The following is a 24,382-nucleotide window of genomic DNA, read 5'->3' on the forward strand; positions in this document are numbered from 1 at the left end:
TATAAATCCACCGACTGGGCCAGGGCGTTCAGTGACCGGAGAGAGGAAGACGGAGAACTGACACCGAGTAGCCCGAACTCTTCTCCGACAGAGGGCGATTCAATTCCAATATGAATGAAAATTGCTCAAACCACTATTAGTATCATCGGTACTAATGCACAGATTCGGATTCCTGAAATCTCAGGAGTGGGGCTTATCTGTCTAGTGGAAAGAGTTTGGGCCTGAGAGTCAGAGGACCTAGGTTCTAATCCTGCTTCTGCTCTGTGCCTGCTGTACGACCATGGGCAAATCACTTAATTTCTCTCTTCTCCGGGCCTCAGGTACCTCACCTGTTAAATGGGGATTCAAGACCTGGTCTCTCTTCTACTTAGATTGTGATCCCTGGGTGGGACAGGGACTGTGTCTATCTTGATTATTTCTCTAGTGCTTGGAACAGTGCTTGACACATAGTAAGTGCTTAACAGATACCGAAATTATTATCATCACTCCTGATGGGAGATACTAGAATTAGATAAAAACATACCTCAAGCCCAACCAAGAGGTGTTTTTTTAAGGTTTATCAGTGTAACAAATGATGGTAGTAGACTGATTTTTTTTTGGCAAAGGGAACCTGAATAATAATAATAATAAACTGTGACAAATGTTAAGCACATACTTTGTACCAAGCATTGTACTAAGCACCGGAATAGAAACAAGATGATCAGGCCAGACCCTGTCCCTGTTCATCTTGAGGCTCACAGTCTAAGTCTGGAGGGAGAACAGATATTTTAATCCCCAGTTTACAGATGAGGGAACTGAGGCACAGAGAAATTAAATGACTTGTCTAAAGTCACACAACAGACAAGTGGTGAAACCAGGATTAGAACCCAGGTCCTCTGAATCCCAGGCCCTTACTCTTTCCTGAGAAAGAGTACGCCGAGTATGCTTTCCTCTCTGAGAAGCAGCATGACTTAGCAGAAAGACCATGGGCTTGGGAATCAGAGGATGTGGGTTCTAATTCCGGCTCCACCACGTGTCTGCTGTGAGACTTTGGACAAGACACTTAACTTCTCTGTGCCTCAGTTCCCTCATCTGTAAAATGGGGATTAAGACTGTGAGCCCCACGTGGGACAACCTGATTACCTTGTATCTACTCCAGTGCTTAGAACAGTGCTCGGCTCATACGAAGCGGTTAACAAATACCACGATTATTATTTCCACTAGGCCACCTCCTTCCCTAAGGTTTTCAGGGAGCACAAGAAAATTAGAGACGGAATCGTTCCGTGGAAGGCTACCAGAAAGAGTACTGCAATTTGGGGCTCTGCTTAGTTGATGCGGGATTAGGTTCCATTCCAGGAGACCTCAGTCCCTTTCCCATGACTGAAATACAATTTCCTTAAGTCTTCTGCTTTCCTATCTGACACAGAGGGATCACCATATTCAATACTCCTAACTCACAAAGATTGAACCAAAATTTATGAATGAACATAGTCATAAAGAAGTGAGAACCACATGCCCTCTGCCAAAAATTGTAATGACTCCAGTTAAGGTGGTCGACTGATAATTATGAAATCCCCTCTTTTGGTTTCCTCATATAATTCTGTCTGGCTGACTTACAACTCTACAGTATGATTTACAGTTAAAAGTACAAGTCTTAAACCACAATATTATATGAATTCTCATTGAATGTTCACTAGCAAATTATCAGAAAATCTATCTTCATCTTAAAGATCCCGATTCTTGAGAGCAAGGAATATTTGTTGGCCTCAATTATTTGAATTTTTTTTGTCAGTGCAGATGTGGCCCAAGTGTGGTTCCCATAAACTGGAAAATCTTCTCCAGGCAGGGAGGTTTGGTAAAGGTTTAGTGGCTGGGTGGGTTTTGCAAGTGGTTTCTGGCTTTTTTTCCACAGCCTTCCTCTGCCATTCAGACAGAGCTCATTACACAGATGAGGGCAGAAAGGACCCAATGGAGTCAGAGTAAAAAGCTGGTTCCTTCAAGGAAAGCCTGTGAGATTTGTAGGAGAGTGATTAATAAATATAATGAGCTAATAAGGTCAGAAGTGAGATCAATGAGAAAGAAGAGCTTATACAGGGCTTTAGACTTGCTGCAATTAAATAATAGAATTTGGTGGGCTGACAGACCAAATCTTTTGCCATCCCAGGCCCTCACTCTCTAGAGCTTTTCATTCCTTGTAGAGGTGAGGACAAACCTAATGAGCGTCAGGATCAGCACAATATAAATTACGACAGGGAAAAATCTTGATGCATGGCTCAGGATCTGAAAAAGGATTGTCCTCCATTGTTTGTGATTATGGATCACATCACGATCTAATAGCAATTTTTATTTAATCAATAATTTCCATGCTGTACAGACAGCCCTGTTACTGAGAATCGACAAGCAGGTACTGATAGCGACAAGCCTCGTTATTAATCTTTACCCTGCCAGCTTATCAGCCAAACTACTGTAAAAAGCCCCTCCAAGATAGATTTTAAGAGGTTTTCTCTCTCTCTTTCTCTCACCTTTTTCAGGTATACAACCAGGGAATTCATATACTAAGCATATGTTAGTAACCCGGGTTGAACTGTACAGAAAAGCAAGTCATATTAAGCAATTTCACAAATCAGTGGGGCCTAGACCACTGCTCAGTGTTCACCATTATAGGCTAATAAATCATACTTTCTCTTTGAGATGTCAATCGCCACAGAGCTTTGTAAAAATGTTGGCATCTGTAATTCAGCACAGCCTTTTCATCTTGAAATAAGATGCTCCAGACTGATAAGAAGAATAATCCTCTCTTGATCAAAAAAAAAAATCTGCATTTTACCAATTAAAGCTGCTGCCAGAAGCCAAATCGAGACTCCACTGAAGTTTATCTCCGCTAAACACAAGGAGGAATACAGTTAAAGCTTTGTTTCATTTTCAGCTTGACTACTTTATCTCAGTTGGAGAACTGCAGCATCTCAGCTAGGGGAAACGAGCAAAAATGGTACCAGATCTCAGAGGTAGTTCCAGAACAAGTCACCAGAATGACCAACCTCTGACACCAATCCCACTCCTTAATTCTGGAAAATTAGCACTTGGAAAAAAGGGCACGTGCCCAGAGATGAAGATTTCTTCTTGAGAACACACAATGTGTTAAGTGATGGCGAGCAAGCGGATACTTCCACATTCAATGATATTTATTGAGCACTTATGTGTGCAGAGCACCATGCTAAGCACTTGGGAGAGTACAACAGAGTTGGTAGACATATTCCCTGCCCTCAGGGAACTTACATTTGTTTGCTATTTTATAAGGGTTACTTAAACAAAAGAACTAACCCAATAAATGGAGAAAACATCTGGACTCTTTCAGTCGCTCCTATGTCTCCCTCTATTCTTCTGTAGACATTTGCAAAACCTGTGGCTTATTTCATATTAATCAAATGCTCATTGTCCTCTCTTCAATGAGAATCTGCTGAGTTTGTGAATTCAAAGGTAGCAACTGGAAGGGGGCAGAAAGCTAGATGAAGACGTGACTTCATCTTGGAGAACAGAGAAGATTAATGGGGAGATTAATGACGGTCTTTTATTGTACCAAGCGTTATTCTGTACACTATGGTAAACTGCTGATGTGTTTCCACAGAGGACAGGAGACAAGGGAATGGGTTTATTTGTAACAGGAGGAATTTAGATTAGTCACGAAGAAGAGATCTGTGAAAGGCAGAGATTCTAGACTTCTTAGCAGGGGTGGTGATAGAATTTTTAGGAGTGAACTTTCATTTGTTAATACTAGCCAAATATGAGTTTGAAAGTAGAGATGGGATAGAGGAGTAGGGCAAAGACTATATTAGATGGTGGGTGTTCTGACTCCAAGAAAAGTACTTCTTCCCCAAATATCCCAATCCCCAAAATGTCCATACACTCACATCAGTGACTTTTGAAACACTGTTTATAGGAATGATTTTTGCAGTGCGTTTAGGGTGGTCAAGTCGAAAATGGCTCAGTGGAAAGAGCCTGGGCTTCGGAGTCAGAGGTCACGGGTTCGACTCCCGGCTCTGCCACTTGTCAGCTGTGTGACTGTGGGCAAGTCACTTTATTTCTCTGTGCCTCAGTGACCTCATCTGTAAAATGGGGATTAACTGTGAGCCTCACGTGGGACAACCTGATTCCCCTGTATCTACCCCAGCGCTTAGAACAGTGCTCAGCACATAGTAAGAGCTTAACAAATACCAACATTATTTTTACCTTCAGGAGACAAAAGTTCAAAGAGGACCTTTGAAGTGCGCAGTACTGGTTTGCATTTCATATGAATTATTTTCCAGTGATCCAAGTTTCTAAATGAACTAGTGATGACAGGTGAAAAAAATACTCACAATCTTCTTACAAACTTCTTTTAAGTGCTGGACTCCCCGAAATAACAGATCTGAGTCCCGTTTACTTGTACACTTGACCCTTCTACTTGCCCTATTTTAAAATCACTGTACTAAGCACTGGGGTAGTTACAAGTTAATCAGTTTGGACACAGTCCATGTCCCACATGGGGCTCACAGCCATAATCCCCATTTTACAGATGAGGTCACTGAGGCACAGAGAAGTGACTTGCCCAAGACCACACAGCAGACAAGTGGCAGAGCTGGGATTTAAACCCAGGATCCTTTTGACTCCCAGGCCTGTGCTCTATCCACAAGCCAGGCTGCTTCTCAGTAGGCACCGTAGCTTCTTCAACTATGCCCAGAAATTATCATCTGAGCAATTTAGATAAATTAGATGGACACCATTTCAGGGTTCAATCAGTGGTATTTCTGGAATGCTGACTGTGCGCAGAGCGCTGTACTAAGCACTTGGGAGAGTATAATATTGCAGAGTTGGTAGACGTGTTCCCTATCCACAAGCTTACAGTTTACAATCAAGAGTTGAGTCTACCATATTGTCAGATGAGCTGAATTAAGATGAAAATTGTTTTGGGAATTGGACCCTAAATCTTCTCCCTGTTTGTATGACTATTTCATTCTTTCCAAAACAGAGGCAGTTTCTTCTCAATCTGAAATATCAGAAAACCAACTATTTCATTCTGTGTAACTAATATATGGAGCCAGCTATTTTCTACTTCATACAAGGAATCGCATCGATAATTTTATTATTTGGTTACTACATCTGTGGAAACGAAGAATAAAAGTACATGGAGTGCTTTTGTAGAGTTCAAAAAAGCACAGGGACTACAAAGGTACTTCAAAATGGATGTCCAAGTACTTAGCTAATCCTTCATTGAAGGGTGACCTTTTTTGACTGACTCACTTAAAATACACACAGTGGGAGACTCGCAGTTCACCCTGTCAGGTCTTTTTGCCACTTTAGGTAAATAACCGGTTCCTTGCTGTTCAGCATTCTGTTAAAAATGGATCGCAATTGACATCTTTACAGAGAAACACAACTGCCTTTCTACACACCCCCACCAAAGAGTTTGTTCTGGAACTCCAGTGGAAACAATACTATTGCATCCAACAAATTGGTATCAAATATTAAAGAATATATACATATATTCACAAATGTCTGAACACGAATATTTTTTCATTAGAGAATTCGACTGGATTGTTTGGGGAGTGAGATTCATAGTTTTCAGCGATGTGGATAATAGCATTTTACTAAAGAGGAGTTTTCTTCTCTTTTCAACTGGATTGTATTCTGAGAGACAGCACTGCCTAGCAAGTCAAAGTAAAACAAAACTCGTTTTACACATCAAAGGAGGGTTAGGTTCCGCACTCCTCCAGGCATAATGGAAAAAAAAAAAACCCATAAGGAACGATGAAGCAAGGGAGCCTCTATTTTTTATATCCACTTTTTTTTCAGGTAGTGACTTTCAATGCATCACTAACCATTATCAGTGACAACTACATTGTGAAAGACAATTGATTTTAACAACACTTCACACAGAGCCATTAATTTTTCTACCCTCTTGAGCTGTTAATGTTGGTGAATTTTTGGAAAATGCACATGCAACTCAGGATGCCGACTAACTCGTGATTCATCCCGCACATATTTCAGATGCTTCAGTGGAAAACAAACAACAGATGCAACTTACCTCTAGTGCAAAATAAATACATAAGGAGAAATGGATCACAATAACTATCCGGCATATCCCCTAAGTCATGCATGCCAGAAAAGACAGGCCATTAAACAGCAAGTGAGCTGCCCTTCATAAACTACAAAATGCTTATGGAAATACTTCAGAAAACTGAATTACCAAATCTTTTGTAGTCGGTCCAGGTTTAGTACTCTTGCATCTGCTATTTGTGTAATCAAATGCATGACAATAAAAAAGTTTCATCGATGCAGGATTAAAGGAAACATGCAGAAAAAAAACCTAATCCCACAACACATCAAACAGAACTGCTTGTCTGGAAACAAGGACTATCCAGCAACCAATCTGCCTTGAATGACAGTAATTTTTCAGTGCTTTGTCTATTGACAATAACTTCAGTCTTATATTTCAAAATTATCTAAATCTAACTTTTATACTCATAACTCCTTTGCCACGATTTTGTTTTCACTTCGTTAAATCACAGTCAGAAGGAGGCACACTGCAACAAAAAGCTGATTAAAATTATGCAGATAGATTATTAGCTTCTGGGCGTAGGAGTAGATTTATCACAAATCTAAAACAAACTTAAGTTAAGCTCAGGCCAATTAGAATATCTTCCTGGGAAAAGAAATTAATTAAACAGCTCAATGATAAAGGCCCCAGCAGCAACAGAGGCACCAAAATAAACACATTTTTGGAGGGGGGAGGTGAGGGAGAAATGGAACAGAAGAAATACGAGGCGCATCTGTTCAGATCACACTGTGACCCTGTAATCTCTTCAAGAATACATGAAGTGCATTGTATTGGCAAAGAACTGGAGTACCTGGCAGGCAACGCCACCCCATTTCCTAATTCTACTCTTCAACTTTGTGATTTGCTAATGGGAAACACATGGATCACTTTTACACCAAGTTCAAATAACCCCGGAATTCCAGCCCTGCATGCAGCTCAGCGACTGAACCAGAACAAGGGGAGAACTTGTCAGGATTTAAGAGCTTTCAGCAAAGCCCTTCAATTGTAACTAGCACCCTATTCCGTAGAAGGATATCAATTATAGATAGTGACTTGCTTTAGCAAGGCAGTCGGTACTGTCAGACACTAGATAGACAACCGTGAAGAATCATGAATCTTTCTATTAACTGGAAAAGAGGGGAAAAAAGAGGATGGGTAGGTACTATAAATAAGGCCGAGTGCCAGGATGGTTTAACACCTTGCCTTTTGGCTCTGGGCAACGTGAAAATTCAGTGTGTTGAGTTCCGATTGGTTCGTTCGGCCTCTAAAATAGCGCACCACTGCAGAGTAGTTCAATGTTCTCCCAAGGATTCCTAACCAAGTCTTTTAGCATCAGATAGTTCTTTGAACGCAGTAAGCCCAGTTAACTGAAGTGAATTAATAAAACCTGCCTATTCCTTAGGTGTGAAAACCGATGGACTGGAGCTTCGCCTGTAAATGACGCTTAATGGACTCATGATTCCAAATTTGATGCCCTGTAATGTACTTAGAGTGTATTCATTCTTCTATTCTACAATGAAAACATTTATGAATTATTTGAATATGATAGAGATTTATGAATTATATCAGGATGATTAAGCCCTTAGTCCATTGTTCTGGTAGTTTTATTTTGAAATCTGTAGCCATTTTTCCCCTTAGTCTCCTAGCCAAAGCTTGCACTTCTCTAATTTCCATGAAAAGTATCATTTCAATAGGCACCCGGTGTTGAATTTTTCCAACTGGAGGTCACAGTTCACATGAAAAGCAGAATAGGACCACACTCTACTAGATGCTGCTAAATCTGGAAATGACCATATCACAATTTACAACTGGAAGATCCTTCCTTTGGTGTAAGCCTGGTGAGATTCAGTTAGTGTCTTTTTATATGACCCGCCTGGGTAGCAACAATTCCCCATGCCTGTTTCTTTGGGACTTCTGCTATTATGAGCTTTTAGGACTTATTTTCATCTTTTGGGAAATTTCCCAATAACATTAAAGAGACGAAGGCCTTAGTTCAATTTTCTTAGTGGTTCTAATCCTTATGACTTGGTCAAATCTAGTCACCTTTAGTTAAAAGATTCAGGTCATTAGCGTAGGTTTGGCTTGAAAATAATATTGGGACCAAAGTGAAGAAAAAAATCAAATTATCCTCATGGTAAAAAATGTGGAAATAGGCCTGAATTAAAAGCATGTGACTTCCTTGTTCCTTGCCATAACAGTCTATGATGTAGTAATTTCTTAAACTTACTTATCCTAAGAAATATGGCATAAATGAACACTTGTGATACCAAATTACCATATAGTAGCATATACTACTAAGAATGCAATAATTAAAATAATAATTATGATATTTACTAAATGTTTACTACATGCCAAGCACCATAATAAATGCTGAGACAGTATTTGGCAAAAAGATGTACTGTTTCTTTAACAGCTTCTCTAAGTGGAAGTGCTTGAAGCAATTTATTTATGACAGGCTTACATGTGGACCAGATAATAATAATAGTAATGGTGGTATTTGTTAAGATTTACTACAAGCCAGGAACTGTATTAAGCTCTGGGATAGATATCCCACATGGGCCGCACAGTCTAAATAATAATAATAATAATGTTGGTATTTGTTAAGCGCTTACTATGTGCCGAGCACTGTTATAAGCGCTGGGGTAGACATAGGGGAATCAGGTTGTCCCACGTGGGGCTCACAGTCTTAATCCCCATTTTACAGATGAGGGAACTGAGGCACAGAGAAGTTAAGTGACTTGCCCACAGTCACACAGCCGACAAGTGGCAGAGCTGGGATTCGAACTCATGAACCCTGACTCCAAAGCCCGTGCTCTTTCCACTGAGCCACACTGCTTCTCTTGCTTCTCTAAATAGGAGGGAGAACAGATATCGAATCCCCATTTGGCAGATGAGGGAACTGAGGCACAGAGAAGTTAAGTAACTTGTCCAAGGTCACGAAGCAGTTACCTGAGAAGCAGGGTGGCTTAGTGGAAAGAGCACGTGCTTGGGAGTCGGAGGACGTGGGTTCTAATCCCAGCTCTGCCACTTGTCTGCTGTGTGACCTTGGGCAAGCCACTTAACTTTTCTGTGCCTCAGTTACCTCAACTGTAAAATGGAGATTTAGACTGTGAGGCCCACGTGGGGCAACCTGATAACCTAGTTTCTGCCTCAGGACTTAGAAGAGTGCTTGGCAAATAATAAGCACTTAACAAATACCATTATTATTATTATTATGACAGAGTCAGAGGTGAGTGATTCCCAGGCCTGTGCTCTTTCTATTAGGCCACACTGCTTCTCAGCTCTTTGCAAAGAACCTGTGTGAGTCAAATGCAGTCATCCTGATTATCCTAGATTTTGATTATCCAAATGATTCTTCTGTCAGCCTGAGTTTGAGAAAGTACTGAACTTTTCAAATAGGTAGCTCTCTTCTCTCTCCTCCACTCGTTCTCTTTTCCTCTGCGTGTCCTTCTCATAGTAAGCTGCCTTTGGCTTATTCTACCTCTTAATCTGTCTCTTTTCCAAAGAAGACACGGAGTACAGTGATAGCCTATCCAGGCGTGTGGGTGTGGCTGAAAAGTCCAGTGTGACTAGAGGGCTGCTTTCCCGAAACGCTAACGGAAGAACCGTGCTTTGCCCAGTAACCTGATTTGGTTTATTACTCAGCATAGGCAAATGCCAGTTGAGATGTCTTTTATTCCAAATTGAGGCAGGGAGGTTAGCCAACCTCAGGATGTTACCAATGATTACTACGTAGGCGTTATTTAAGGAGTCCTTGCTTTTTTTTCCCTATATAACTAATAAAACTACAAGGGTTTCTTTAACAAACTCAGCAGTATCACAGCATTCTCAAAGCCAGCCTAATAATCAAGTCAACTTCACAGAGAAGCAGTAAATTGGTATGTAAAAATAAAATGCTTAGGGTGGTGGGGAGAATTTCCCCTCTTCAGTTTCTATTGTTCCAGATCCCTTTGGGGGATAAAAAAAGAAAAAAAATCAAACTTGGATAAAGGTTAATAATAATTCATGTCCGGCTTACTATTACTCAATAACTATCAAAGTCTCTAACTCAAAATCGTGTTTGTAGGCTTACAGGATCACAGCCATTACACTCTCTATTGAAGACTTTATTGAATTTTACACTAAGCTTTAGCTGACTGAACAGGTCAAGCACCGGGGCTCAGAGTTTTCTTTTATTCTCAGAAACTCATAAAGCCCTCTCCAGTTTGCAACGCTGCTAGCTAAGAAACTCGACTCAGCACAGGGTCAGAGTAGCTGACCTCTACGAAAAAGGTCACATAGTTTTAAAACCTTGTTCCTGAATACCATTAACTTACATGCACGAGCTGTTCCTGTGTGTCAAACTCTCTCGCACAGCCTTCCCAGTGGCAGTTAGTCTCATAGACCACTTCAGGCTCTTGCTTGCTTTCATCTTTATCACCTTCCTCCTTGACCAGAGTCATTCCTTCTGGCTGTTCCTGGAAGCCAAGGAGGGAGGGGAATGGAAAGAAGGGAGACAAATCAGACAAAATGGAGGAGAAAGGCAAACAGCTTAGGGATTTCTGAGGAGAGGAGTGAAGGAAAGCCTGGTTTAGATGCTTTCATTCAGCCACAGAAGAGGGAGAATCTCACACTGGTACTCAGAATAACCGAGGTATTTATTAAGCATTTACTATGTGCCGAGCACACAGACTAAAAGTCTCAGGTCGCATGTCCATATTTTATTTATTTTAATGTCCCTCTCCCTCTCTAGGCTGTAAGATCCCTGTAGGCAGGGAATGTGACTCCCAACTCTGTTGTACTGTACTCTCCCAAGCATGAAGTACAGCGCTCTGCACATAGTAAGCGCTTAATAAGTTCCATTGATTGATTGATAGATAACAGAACCCACAATGGGAACACTATATGCTTATTTGCAACAGAAGGAAGAGGAGGGGGCAAAGTTTGAACGGTGCCGAGAGGCAATGAAATAAAAGCTGCTATTTTAATAGGACAGATTTTTCCAAAGTGCTTTCACATCAGTCATCTCATTTCGGTCCATCGATTCCCTCCTCGTGCAGTCACTATTTTACTCTCATTCGGTCAATCGCATTCATTGAGCGCTTACCCTGTGCAGAGCACTGTACTGAGTACCTGGGAGGATACAATATAACAATAAACGGACACATTCCCTACCCACAACGAGCTTACAGTCTACAGGACAAGCTTAAGATCTACTCTCGTGGCTCAGTGGAAAAAGCACGGGCTCTGGAGTCAGAGGTCATGGGTTCAAATCCCTGCTCTGCCCCTTGTCAGCTGTGTGACTGTGGGCAAGTCACTTCACTTCTCCCTGCCTCAGTTACCTCATCTGTAAAATGCGGATGAAGACTGTGAGCCCCACGTGGGACAACTGATTCCCCTGTGTCTACCCCAGCGCTTAGAACAGTGCTCCGCACATGGTAAGCGCTTAACAAATACCAACATTATTATTATTATTACTCTCCCAAGTACTTAGTAGAGTGCTCTGCACAGAGTAAACGCTCAATAAATACAATTAACTCCCACAGACAGGTAGCTAAATAACTAAGCCCATGGTCCTGTGAGCGATGTATTTTCTAGGGGTGATCGATCCTCAGGGGTGGCGACGGACTCGTTTAATTCTACTCAGACGGTGAATCAAAGGAAGTGAGCTGATAGCACTTTCCTTGGCTTTTCACCGTTTGGTGATAGTAGCAGGATCTTGAGAGACTCTTCCAAGCCTTATTCACCCTCAGACTCTGAGGAGAAACAATCTCCCCTCTGCTTCTTCCTCTACTCATTTTGCCCTTTCCTCCGTGTTCCTCACTTTCCAGTGCATGGACGAGATTGGAGGGAGGGAGCAGAATAGTGATGACTTTGTCAGGAATGCACATCCCCACGGCTCAGTCCAGGCACTGGACTGCTGCTTACTGGGCACACGTCTCCAGCACATCCTTCCAAGAATGCTAGGACCGATGGTGGTGCAAAGTGGGAACTCTACAGCCTGGGGAAGATGGGGGCTGCTCAACATGGCTTCCAGAATATTGAGAATTGTGGAATTTCTTAAGCACCTATAATGTGCCAGGCACTGTAATAATAATAATAATGTTGGTATTTGTTAAGCGCTTACTATGTGCAGAGCACTGTTCTAAGCGCTGGGGGAGATGCAGGGGAATCAGATTGTCCCTCATGAGGCTCACAGTCTTTATCCCTTTTTTCAGATGAGGGAACTGAAGCCCAGAGAAGTGACTGGTCCACAGTCACAAGCTGACAAGGGGAGGAGCCGGGATTCGAACCCATGATTTCTGACTCCCAAGCCCGGGCTCTTTCCACTGAGGCACGTGCTATGCTCCACCCCATAGTGCACTGTACTAAGCACTGGGGTAGACACAAGATAATCGGATTGGACATGGTCCCTGTCCCAGGTAGAGCCCGCAGTCTTCATCCCCATTAGAGATGCAGCATGGCCTAATGGCAAGAGCAAGGGCTTGGGCGTCGGAGGTCGCGGGTTCTAATCCCGGCTCCTCCTCTTGTCTGCTGTGTGACCTTGGGCAAGTCACTTAACTCGGCAAACAGTAAGCGCTTAGCAAATACCATCATTGCTATTATCACTTTACTTCTCTGTGCCTCAGTTACCTCGTAGGTAAACCGGGGATTGAGAATGTGAGCCCCATGTGGGACTAATGTCCAACCTGATTACCTTGTATCTACCCCAGTGCTTAGAACAGTGCTTGGCACATACTAAGGACTTTAACAAACACCACAGTTATTATCACTATTATTTTACAGATGAGGGAACGGAGGCACAGAGAAGTGAAATAACTTGCCCAAGGTCACACAGCAGATAAGTGGCAGAGCCGGGATTAGAACCCACGTCTTCCTGACTCGCAGGCCCGTGCTCTCTCCGCTAGGCCACGCTGCTTCTGCTGTCCAGCGCTTGCGAGTCAGTGAAAAGCAAACAGGATGCAGTACCTGCAGACTTCCGGCACCTGGACTGGGAAGCTCTTCGTCAGGTTTCATCTTGGAACGCTTGTTGTGCATTGGATCGCCAGTGCTGCTCACTGCAGACTCACTCGTTGGTTTGCTCTGCTGTTTGGGTTTCCCGACCCAATGGGGGGAAAAAAAAAATCAGGCTCTGATCAATTTGTAACTCCAGGAGAAAAAACAACAACACATGCAATTCTTCGGTTAAGCAGAATTATTTAGCAGCTCGGTGACGGGTTTGTTCAATTCTTTTGACCGTCGGGTGATACTTTGGCAATGAGGCATTAACTTGCAGTGTAGCTGGGAAAGTCTTTAATGTTATTAAAAAAAATAGTAAAGCAGCATATCATGTTCAAGTCATGAACATGGACCACTGGGGCTTTTAAGGATTGAGAAATGACTTCAACAGCAAAGTTCAGAATGGAAAAGATCACTGCGTTTTCAGGACGGTATCATTAACAGATGTGAGAGAACCGTAAAACTGGGGTTGGTGATATATATACAGTATATATGCTATATATATATATATGTATATATATATATACACACATATATATATATAGTGAATGGGCGGGGTGGATGGACAGGAAATCTCACTCTCATTCATTTGTACTGGGCCTCAGCTGAGTGTGTTGGGGAAGGGGTCGAGGTCAGGGGGTGCATCTGTGGGTTGAGAGAAGGGACGGTAAGGGTGACAGACAGATGCAGGGATGGTGAAAGTCCCTGCTCAAACCAGTATTCCCCATCCTTCCTGAACTTCCACTCAACTAAGGGATCTATGCGTGACTGCCACAAGGAAGGAAGGGGTGCTGCAGTCTCCATCTCGGTCTCTCTCTAATTTAGCTGGGCACTGGTGACAGGGGGAGGAACACGGGTTAAGGGAGAGGGTATCATGGGTGCCAAAGTACTAGATCTTGCTTTGAGGACTAATAGAAAAGACCCACCTGATGGCTATGAGTCATGTGTGACTATCAGTGCTTTTTGGGAATCAGATAGGAGAGCCGTGCCAAGCCGTACCCCTTTGAGATACCCAATGTGCTACATCCACCTTTCAGTCCGGATTACACAGGTGGGAGAATCTACCACTCACTTAAATACATATGAGGGTCAGATGGATCTGCACACATCAGGGATCGTGCGTGGGTGTGAGAGACTGCAAATGACCCCAGCGGCAAGAATGTTTCCAGGCGACGACGGTGACTGATGCGGATGTGATGGACCGAGTTGTTTTTGGAGATGAGCAAAACACAACAGTTCCTCTTACTGTCTCACCTGCGTGGACTCCGAAGGACCGGAGCTGACTTGGATGGGGTTCAGGACCCCGGGGATTCCCGGGATAGGTCTCTGGGTGGGAAACGTTGGGGCGGGGTGGATGAGCGGGGGACTGTGTCCGAAGGCCGAACCTAAACTCTGCTGCCGGCTGATGATTTGCTGATGCATGTGTTGAAGAGACACGGGCGTGGGTGGGTAGGTAAAACTCAAAGCAGGACTGCAGGGGGAGAAAACAAGAAGAATAGAGAGGATCTTTACTGGTGCTGAGTTAAAGAAGAAGCTGCGAACACCCAAAGTGGCTGAGTCTTATGAATTTTTAAAAATCTAGTCTACCTAGCTTTGCCTTGTGTCTGCTAATAAAAACAAATCCACAATCTTTACAGAATAGCATTTCAAAATCTTCCTCTAGAAAGCTTGCCGATGCCAGCCTAGACATATGCGTGTGTGTTAATAATTTTATTAACTGGATGTTTGTTAAGCAGTAATCTCATGCTAAGCACCGCCCTAAATGCTGCAGAAGATACAGGGTGATGAGGTCGGTCACCATCTCTGTTCCGAATGAGGTTTATAATCCAAGCGAGAGGGAGGACACGTCTCGAATCTCCATTTTACAGTTGAGGAAACTAAGGTCCAGAGAAGTTAAGTGACTGGCCCGAGGTCCGAGAGCAGCAAGTGGCCGAGCTGGAATTAGAACCCAGGCCCTCTGACTGCCAGGCCTGTGCTCTTGCCACTAGGCCATTTGGGTTTTTGTGTGTATGTACATACTCAGACACACCTTAAATAAGAGTCTGCAAAACTGAAATCAAAGGCAAACAGTTCAATAACAGCTATTTATTGCAATAACAAACTTCTTATAAAAAAAGAGAGAACCGTGACTATGTTTTATAGGACTTCCATTGGCTATGTAGTTCCGTATGTTCCTGTGTATGAAGCAATTCCTTTAATCTTGGCTTACACTACGCTCTTTCATATGTCTCCAGATCTTATTACAAGGGGAGAGAAAATCAATTGGTTAAATGTGTTTTGAACACCATGCTTGTCATATCACTCATTTGTTTGTAAAGATGGAAAGCTCAGTTCATCCAGAATGTCACCTAAAGAATTTCCATCAGTGCCGTCTGGTTACAGAAACTGATGGATTAACCTCTCCCCTTTGAAATCGGTGATCAATATGCTTCAATGGAGAGGTATTCCAATGGGAGAGCGCTTCTCCCTCTTCCAGCTAAACAACATTAAATGTCTATTAAAACCTATTATGCATGCTAATACCTGTCATCACTTCATTACTCCATTATAATTTTAGACTACGGTAAGTTCACAGGCAATTCTAATGCAGCCTGAAGACTGCTCTGTTAGCAAGCACTGCCAAAATGCTCTTCGTGCCACATTTTAGAAACGAACTGTTTGGAATCAAATCCAATTACGAGACTATTAAATGCTCTTGCTGCATTTTCCAAAGGTTTAAAATTGCATGCAAAAATAGAACTGCATGCATGGGCTGGGCTTTCTTTTAAAGAATCATTTATAAGAGCTTTGCTGATTAAATGACTTTTCCTTGAGTGTAATTCCTCGTCAGTCAGGTTTTTTTTGGGGGGGGGGACACCCTTGAGGAAGACTTCATGCAGATTTAAATTCTGCCTGTTAATTACTATTGCTTTTAAGCTCATTAACTGAAAATATCACAATAAAAGATTCAAACCGCTTCAACGATTCCATATCATAATTCCAATGATATTTTCGACTCATTAACAAGACGCCACATTTGTCCGATTTGACTACGAGCCGAAGACCGCTTTTGATTTCAGTATCGTTTTTCCTGGAGTAGTAATTATATTTCATAAGCATCTACTGTGTGCAAAGCACTGATGGAGGGAAAGCTATATTGCGATTGGTTGCCCATTTAAGACTGAATATCAAGAAGCATAGCCTCTGAGAATTTTGTGGGAGTCTTCCTTCTGCATTACATTTTTTACTAAGCGAAGGCAGGGCTGGCATGAAAACAGTCATTGTTCACAGCAAGAGTTAGGGAGAAATCAGTAATAATATCCAGTTATTGCAGCCCTATATTTCCTGCCAGGGTTCCTGTAAGCAACCATGAATGATTACACCACGACTTTGCTAAGGTAGCCACTATGGATGATTGATAGGGCATTAATCAAAAGATGCATATCAGGCTCAGAATTTGTTCACAAGCTTTCTTCTAATAGCTGATTTCATGTTCACTGAGCTCTCTGCCAGTTTGTTCAATTTATTCTTCAGTGTACAAGCCATTCATCAAAGAACACAATGATTCAACACTGCCATATCCTTTTAGTGGATGAGCATTACAAAGTGTAACTACCTCATTCTGTTCATTAAAAAAACCCAAAAAACTATATGCAATTACAATGTCATACATGAGTAGAAAACTATGCCTACATTCACACCCTGAGGCCTACATAAATTAGTCGAAGGTGGGACTAAGGGCCCTTGAACTTTCAAAGTTGGGGGAGAAAGGAAGTTGTGAGGCTGCAACCTGAATTTTCTGGGTCAGAAAATGAAGAACCAAAGGAAGTCTGAATGGGACATTAGGTAGAAGATTTCTCCAAGAGTAAAAGTATTTCCTTTACAACATTATTCCTTATGTATGGAATACCTGCTTTTGAATAGACTAAAGTCAGGAGATAAGCTCTATTAAGCTAACTCACAAAATGGAAGATAGGCATAAAGTTTTGCACATTAGCAAAGGTGTAGAGGAACAGGAATGGAAATAAAGTAGACAGAGTTTCCCTTATACCCCCTCAAAAAATAGATCACAGGTAAGAACAAACTGTGACTGCAAAAAAATCAAAGCTATTGTCCATAGGATGAAGCAACGTCCTGAACAATTCTAAGGCCCAGTGCCATCACATTCGTCATTTATATGCCGCAAAAGTGAGCGTGAAACTATAGAAGATGGGAAAAAAATGTACCGGTTTGATGAAAGCTTCTGACCTGATCTGCAAGGCTTTTCTGAGCAAGAACAACTCCGGGAGTAACTGGTGGTGACTTTCAACATAGATGCCGGTGACTTTAAACAGAGATGTCACAGGGAAGGGTACGGAGGAGGTAGAATATTGTTATTGGTACTGGTAATTGCAATACATCTTCGGAGGGATGTATTAGTAGTTCTGATTAGTAATAGTATTGGGTTGCAGCCCAAGGGTACCCAATGATTGGAGCAATACAATATGTCTGCTCTGAGCTGTATCTAGTAGGGTCTTCGAACCAATGATTTACATGGAAGTCTACGAGCTCAGTCCTGCCCTGGTTTTGGGAGAGCAGGAGGTCAGAGGGATGACAGAATAGTTATTCCACAGTATGAATGACCCCTCCACTGTCTCCTAGGTGTTTTTCTGAACTAATTCCATTCTATCTCACCTGATCCTTTCCCAAGGGTCTTTGAATTACAGAGTGATGACACTGGGCTAAATCAATCAATCATTGGTATTTATTTAATGCTTGGGAAAGTTCAATTCACCAGAGTTGGTAGACATGATCCTTGCCCACAAGGAGCTGACAATCTATGCAAATATGGAAACAGAATCTAAGACTTAACCTCTCAAAAGGTTCATTTGACATTCTTTCATTTCCTTACATTCTCATATTCTCATTTCCCATTCCCAATGATTCCCTAAGGGAGAGATTTCTGAATTGTCCTCAAATACATGGATTTACTAAGCAGAATCGTTAACAACTTGAAAACCCCCGCCACAAGATTTCTTTTTCAAGTTTCCATTTTTTCTGAAGAGAAAAATAAATACATATTTTATCTAATAATATGCAACAGCAGGACACTTTATTCATGCAGCGAGGATTGGATGGATGGTGTTATTTTCTTTAGCCGAAAAAAATACGATAAAGAAGAACCAGTTTGGGGAGAGGAGAGATACAAGATAAAGAAAATAAAGATGACACTGACTTCAAAACATGTAACTGTTTACTTGCTCATTAACCTGATAAGCTGCAGAAAGTATATGGGCATCAGGAAAAGGAAGCTATTTGAATGGATTTTGCACATCTGACCACACACCTTACACCACCTTATACCACCCACCTTGAAGTTACCGATATCACTGATGAACTAGATTCTGGGCAAATACATCTAGGGTGTTACTATTATTATTACTGAAATATAAAAAGAGAAAAAGGAATCACAACTATATAACTTGCTTACATGCATGTTTAGATACATGTAATAGGAGTGGAAAACATCTATCAGGCCTTGACTAAACTAACGCGGTGTTTAGGTCATAGATGTACGACTTTGTTGAGGTGGGGTAAACTCCTCATAGGCAAGGAATGTGTCTCTTCTTTCTGCCGTCTCAAGGGCTTAATACGCTACACTGCACCCATAAACGCCATTACTACTAAGTGGCAGGCAGCTTTGGAAAAAATAAACTGTAATTTATCAAAGAAGACTCCTGTTAGTGCTGGCCTCATAAGAGGGTAAAATTAACCAGAAATAGCCTACTTTCATCAAGACAGAGAAGCAGTCTGGTCGGATGGAAAAAGCACAGGCTTGGGAGTCAGCACATCTGAGTTCTAATCTCAGTTCAGCCACTTGTCTGCTGTGTGACCGTGGACAGGTCACTTAACTTCTCTGTGCCTCATCATAAAATGGGGATCAAGACTTTGAGCCCAGTGTGGACATGCACTGTGTCCAACCTTATTAGCTTGTATCTACCGCAGCACTTAGTACAGTCCTGGGTATACAGTAAACGCTCTACAAATACCATTAAAAAATAAGATTAGAGTTTAGATGGGTTTATTTCAGAAGGCGTTTGTGATTTTGAGCTCCTCTAGGGCAGGGATAACATCTACCAACTCAATCATCTACTGTTCTCTCCTAAGTGCTTGGTACGGTGTTCTGCTTGCAGTAAGAGCTCAATAAATACCATTGATTGATTGCCATTTTAATCCTTCACCTAAATTCTATACTATAATGGCTACAAAGGAGAATTTCTTATTCAAAAAAATGTAACTACTAGAAGCCTTCCCTCACACTACAGGTAAGGGGTTACGCACTGTAGATGTTCAATAAGATTTTATTTATATTTGTCTTCTGTCATTCTTGTCTCGTGGGAAAATACTTATTCGTTCAGCTGGGAAATCCCTAGACAATGTGAGATCTTGGGTTCACGGTCTGGTAGCCCTGAGTCAGTCTTCAGTGATTCAGAGCTGGGTTAAAGTAATAGCTACCACTGGGTGGAAATTTTCCTAAGGAGAGGTCTACGATTGAAGCCCCACCTGCCAATCAATCAATTAGTGGTCCTTACTGATCATTTATTTCTTTTTTTGGAGCACTGTACTCAGCTCTTGGAAGAGTAGAATTCAACAATGTTGGGAGAACCCCTCTCTGCTCTCAAGAAGATTACCATCTAATATTAAAATAGACAGTAATGAAAATAAATTACAGGTAAGGGAAGTAACTGCACTCATATTTTCATTATGAGTCTGTAATCAGTCTGAAATTTCAGGTTAGAAACCTACTCGTTCTTGAAGGATAGAAGTGTGTTAGTCACCCTACAAAATCTTAATATATTTATTCTTGTATCTTCAACAGTGGTATTTACCGAACATTTACAGTGTGCACAGCATTGTACCAAATGCTTGCTTTTGATTCTTCAAAGACAAGACATTAGGTTGGAAAGGACTCAATGTTTTCAGGAAGCATTTAGGGAGATATCATCTGAAAGTTCTGAAAATAGTACCAATTTTCATTGCCTATAGGCTGAAAAAGGAAAAGAACTACATTGCAAGTCCATGAGGGCATGACATTTTAAGGAGATGACTACGAGAGTAAGAAAATATGGTATTATAATCAAATCCAAACTCGGTGGCTGGTTTGTGGTTGTCAGACTAACAAGGTCATTCAGTTTCTGGTCATGGAAGTAGATTTTGAACAAAATGGGTGCATTTTAAGGTTAGAAAAAATATTTACTACTTCACTTGGACTCTGTGTGTGTGTGTGTGTGTGTATGTGTTGACAGGAGGAAGCAGGGTTAAATACTTACTTAGAGGAAGCCTTGCATTTTAAGTCTGTGGAAGATTTTGACCCAATAGGGACTAATAGATGGGGAGGGAGGAACAAACACACACACACTGCTGCCTAAAATTGCATATTTGATAAAAAAAGTAGGTATTCCAAAGACAACCAATGACTGAACAATGATAAAGTATCTGTTATGTACACCGATCTCTCTGAACACATTTTCTCAAAAATCTGAGTTTGAGTCACATCACAGAATATTATACAATCTGCAGACTTGAACTAGATATAGATTTGCATTCCTGGATGCTTTCAGAGAAAGAGAAGCATACCAAATTTGAATAACACCAACTGCTACAGTTATGACTAATAACATCAGTAATAATAATACTGTTGGTATTTGTTAAGCGCTTACTATGTGCAGAGCACTGTTCTAAGCACTGGGGTGGATACAGGGTAATCAGGTCATCCCTCGTGAGGCTCACAGTTAATCCCCATTTTACAGATGAGGTAACCGAGGCCCAGAGAAGTTAAGTGACTTGCCCACAGTCACACAGCTGACAAGTGGCCGAGCCGGGATTCGAACCCATGACCTCTGACTCCCAAGCCCGGGCTCCTTCCACCGAGCCACGTTGCTTCTATAATAATAGCTATAAAACCTCATTTTTACAGTGCTTTCTATTTGAGGAATTCAAATAAAGGCAATTAGTCCTCAATGGCTGTAGGGTAAAAGAGAAGAGGAATATACCAGTTTTTATAAGGTGAAATTAGGGCGTTTTAAGGATACACTGGTAATTTAGTACTGAATTTAGGATTTCTCCAGGATTCTCTCTGACTCACGTACATTCTACGTTTCTGGTACAAACACGTTTTTACGACTGCCATCACCAAAGAGTCGGTGTAACTGAGGTAACAACCTGAATGCCTCATGCAGCAGGAACCAAACTGGACAGCACCAATCTGATTCCCACATCTCAGTTGTCAGAAGCAGTTGGAGGTGATGCCCCAAGTAGGAAAAAAGAAAAAAAGACACAGTTCGATCTTCCATTACTAGGGTGAGTTTGTCAATGTGAGCAGTAAGGAACACCTGCTTTGGCTCATAAACCTGAGGCTGCTTTAAAACTGACTGGGCAATGGATCCCAGAGGCGTCCTTTTTATAGTCCCATTTTGAGGCCATAACCAAGCTCAAAATATTGCATCGCTCTCCTGAACCCCTGAGTTACTCAATTCACAGATCAAATCCATGATTAAGACTGTGAGCTCCATTTGGGACTGAGGCTGTGCCCAACCCAATTACCTTGTATCTACCTTAGTGCTTAGTGCAGTGCCTGGCACGCAGTAAGCATTTAACAAATATCACCACTATTGTAATTATTATTCCTATTGGAAACAGGAGAAGCAGTCAGAAAAGGATCTGCATGGTTTGTGGAGAAATGAAACAAAAGGAGTTCTCACTGACTCTTTAAACAAGAGCCGTGAGAGAAGGCAGAAGTGCTACACAGTCTCTATTTAAACTGAAGTTCAATTTTGGGGGAGAGAGGAGGGACAAAAAGAAGACGACATAAGCAAATGTATCTACTTCACTTGTTTAAGCCCTAGATCGTAGGCCTTTCTGGGCAAAGATCACGGTGACCAATTTTATTAAATAAAACTCTACCAAGCACTTAGTACAGTGCTCTGCAAAGGTAAGTGCTCAATATATGCCACTGATTGATCTGTGGAGATAACACTTGAGCCTTTCCTTTCTACTGCAAGAGGGAGGGAATCCAAACCGAAGGATTCCACTGAGCTTTTAACTCTTCAGGCAGTATTCAATATACTTTTATCAGCCCCAGGAGTGTATGTTCAGGATGAAAGAGAAGCTAGGTCTTTTTGATACCTTTAACATCCCTTTTTCACATGTTCTTTTGATGAGCTTTCGGTTAGTCAAAGTTAATTTTGGAGGAACAAAAATGAGACCAGGTTAGTTTATGGGAGACTCTTTTCACATTCAATTTTATGGACGAGATGGATTTTCAGGACTCTATATACTATGTGTGGAGACCGTTCCTGACTCTCTAGGGAGAAAAAAATCCTATGCATACTTGGGAGATTGCTATTTGAAAATGATTGACACAATCAGCTGCTGAGGTATACAATGCTAATGGACATTTGTGTAAGTTTAAAACTATGCTGCATATTATTTGTACTAGTTTTAGCTATTTTGGAATTAGAGACGCCAAAGCACTGCGAGAAACCCTGAAACATCTGTTTCTGTTTCTTTTTTGTACTCCATGTTGAAAATGATTTATTCCAAGACCCTTTATTAAATATGTGTGTTACATGTATATATCTTGCTCAGCTCGGCTTTGAATAAAACGTTTCAACTGCAAATGATTTTTTTTATCTGACTTGTCAATGTCTGAAAACCAAGGTTATTAATGCAAATGGTTAAACAATCTTTAACAGCTGCAGGGCTGGTCATTGCTGCTATCTGATCAGTGAATTCTCATCTTTACAAATTCCATAGCACAGACATTCCTCCACCAGCTGACAGGAGATGAAATCTCAGCATCAGGCTTAAATTCCCAAGTGCCTGAAAAGTCAGATTTAAGTTTGTCTCTAGCCTTTTGGTTCTTCCTGGCCTTCCTGTATTTTCAGATCTGCAGGCAGGTTCCCTTGCCTTCCTTTCTCCCATCCTTTGGCTTTACTTATTGGCAGCCCCCCTCACCCTGTCCCACCCCCACCCCATGATGTCTAAATCTTGTACAACTCAGTATGGGAAAAGACTAATGAGTAAGAGATCATTTTTATGTGTTTTCCAGACTGATGGATTCTAGTGTATAACTCAAGAGGAAGAATCCACAATAAACATATAATCCACAGTATGAATAGGGAATAATTAGGCAATTCTCTCAAAAATGGGGAATTCTATACAAGTACAAGTAGGAGAAGTAATAGAAGTAATGATTGTAATATTATTTACTGAGTTTAATGCACTGGACTAAGGGCTTGAGAAAGTACACCAGAAGCAAGAATTTCTTAACCCAAACTTCAAAGGAGAAAGAAGGAAAGAGAACGGAGAGCACAATTCTCTTGGCTCTGAATTTTCTCTTCTTAAGGAGGCAGAAATCAAAATCTTCAGGTTTTTTCCCACCATATCAGTCCAAGGACCCCAACCTCTGGGCATGAGGTAGATGACAACCCCTCAGCAGCCCATTCAATTAACACTAGTTGCAGTAGGAGAAAAAAACTCCGGCCCGGGAAATTTCAGTGGCGGGAGGAGGTTCTAATCTGATTGAGAGTTTTTGTTTTGAAAGGATGCAGTGTATCCTTTGTATCTAAAACAATCTCTTCAGAGAAGAGATATGGAATTGAAAAGAGGGCTTTTGATTTTCTCCTACGGTAATTCCCTGAATTTGGAATACTAACAAGAGAGCATAATGGCACACGCTTTTCAATTTCCAGAGATGTTTGGATTAAAAAAAAATCTGCTGAGCCAAACACCACTGTTATCAAGAAAACATCATTAAATCTTAGCATTAGCCAAAAAGAGATGCATTGTCCTATAACACTGCAAACTCACACCTTCAAATCTCATCATCCATTGAATTGAATCAGAGATCTGAAACTTTCCAGTACCTTTATTTTTGCTCTTGTTGCTAGGACTCCTAAATAGTAAAATTGACTAATCTACACTTTGGCTCAATCATTTAAGACTGTCACAAGGCCACACAGTAAGAGAACCACAGATCAAGGATAACCCTCTTCTACATGAAAACATTCTGGCTCGGAGGCCTTTTAATCTGAAGCTAGCACCTGGCCTTGCTCTTTCCTACTGTTGGTACCTTATGACCCACAACCAAGAACAGCAAATAAAGAACAGAGAATATTAATTAGGGTGATCAAAGGTGTCCCGAACAATATCAGCCACAAAGCTGGTTTAAAGATGTTCTGCCAAAAAGAGTTGTTCAAATGTTCCGGAAAAGCCAAAATGGAGGAAATAGAACATATATTATCCACTTTCTCATATGCCTTTTTAATGGTATTTTGAAGCGCTGTGTGTCAAACACTGTCCTAAGTGCTAAAATCAGATATAAATTAATTA

General features: G+C 41.4%; 1 protein-coding gene across 1 annotated transcript in view; it reads right to left on the reverse strand.

The window, feature by feature from the left end:
* Window positions 1–24,382, reverse strand: part of GLI3 (GLI family zinc finger 3) — a 212,579-nt gene that overhangs the window by 40,504 nt on the left and 147,693 nt on the right. The window contains 3 exon segments of the mRNA XM_039911700.1: window positions 10,369–10,509; window positions 13,001–13,114; window positions 14,285–14,501. Coding sequence (XP_039767634.1) covers window positions 10,369–10,509; window positions 13,001–13,114; window positions 14,285–14,501 — 472 coding nt within the window.

Source organism: Ornithorhynchus anatinus, chromosome 4 (assembly GCF_004115215.2).
Source record: "Ornithorhynchus anatinus isolate Pmale09 chromosome 4, mOrnAna1.pri.v4, whole genome shotgun sequence".
Taxonomy (NCBI): Eukaryota; Metazoa; Chordata; class Mammalia; order Monotremata; family Ornithorhynchidae; genus Ornithorhynchus; species Ornithorhynchus anatinus.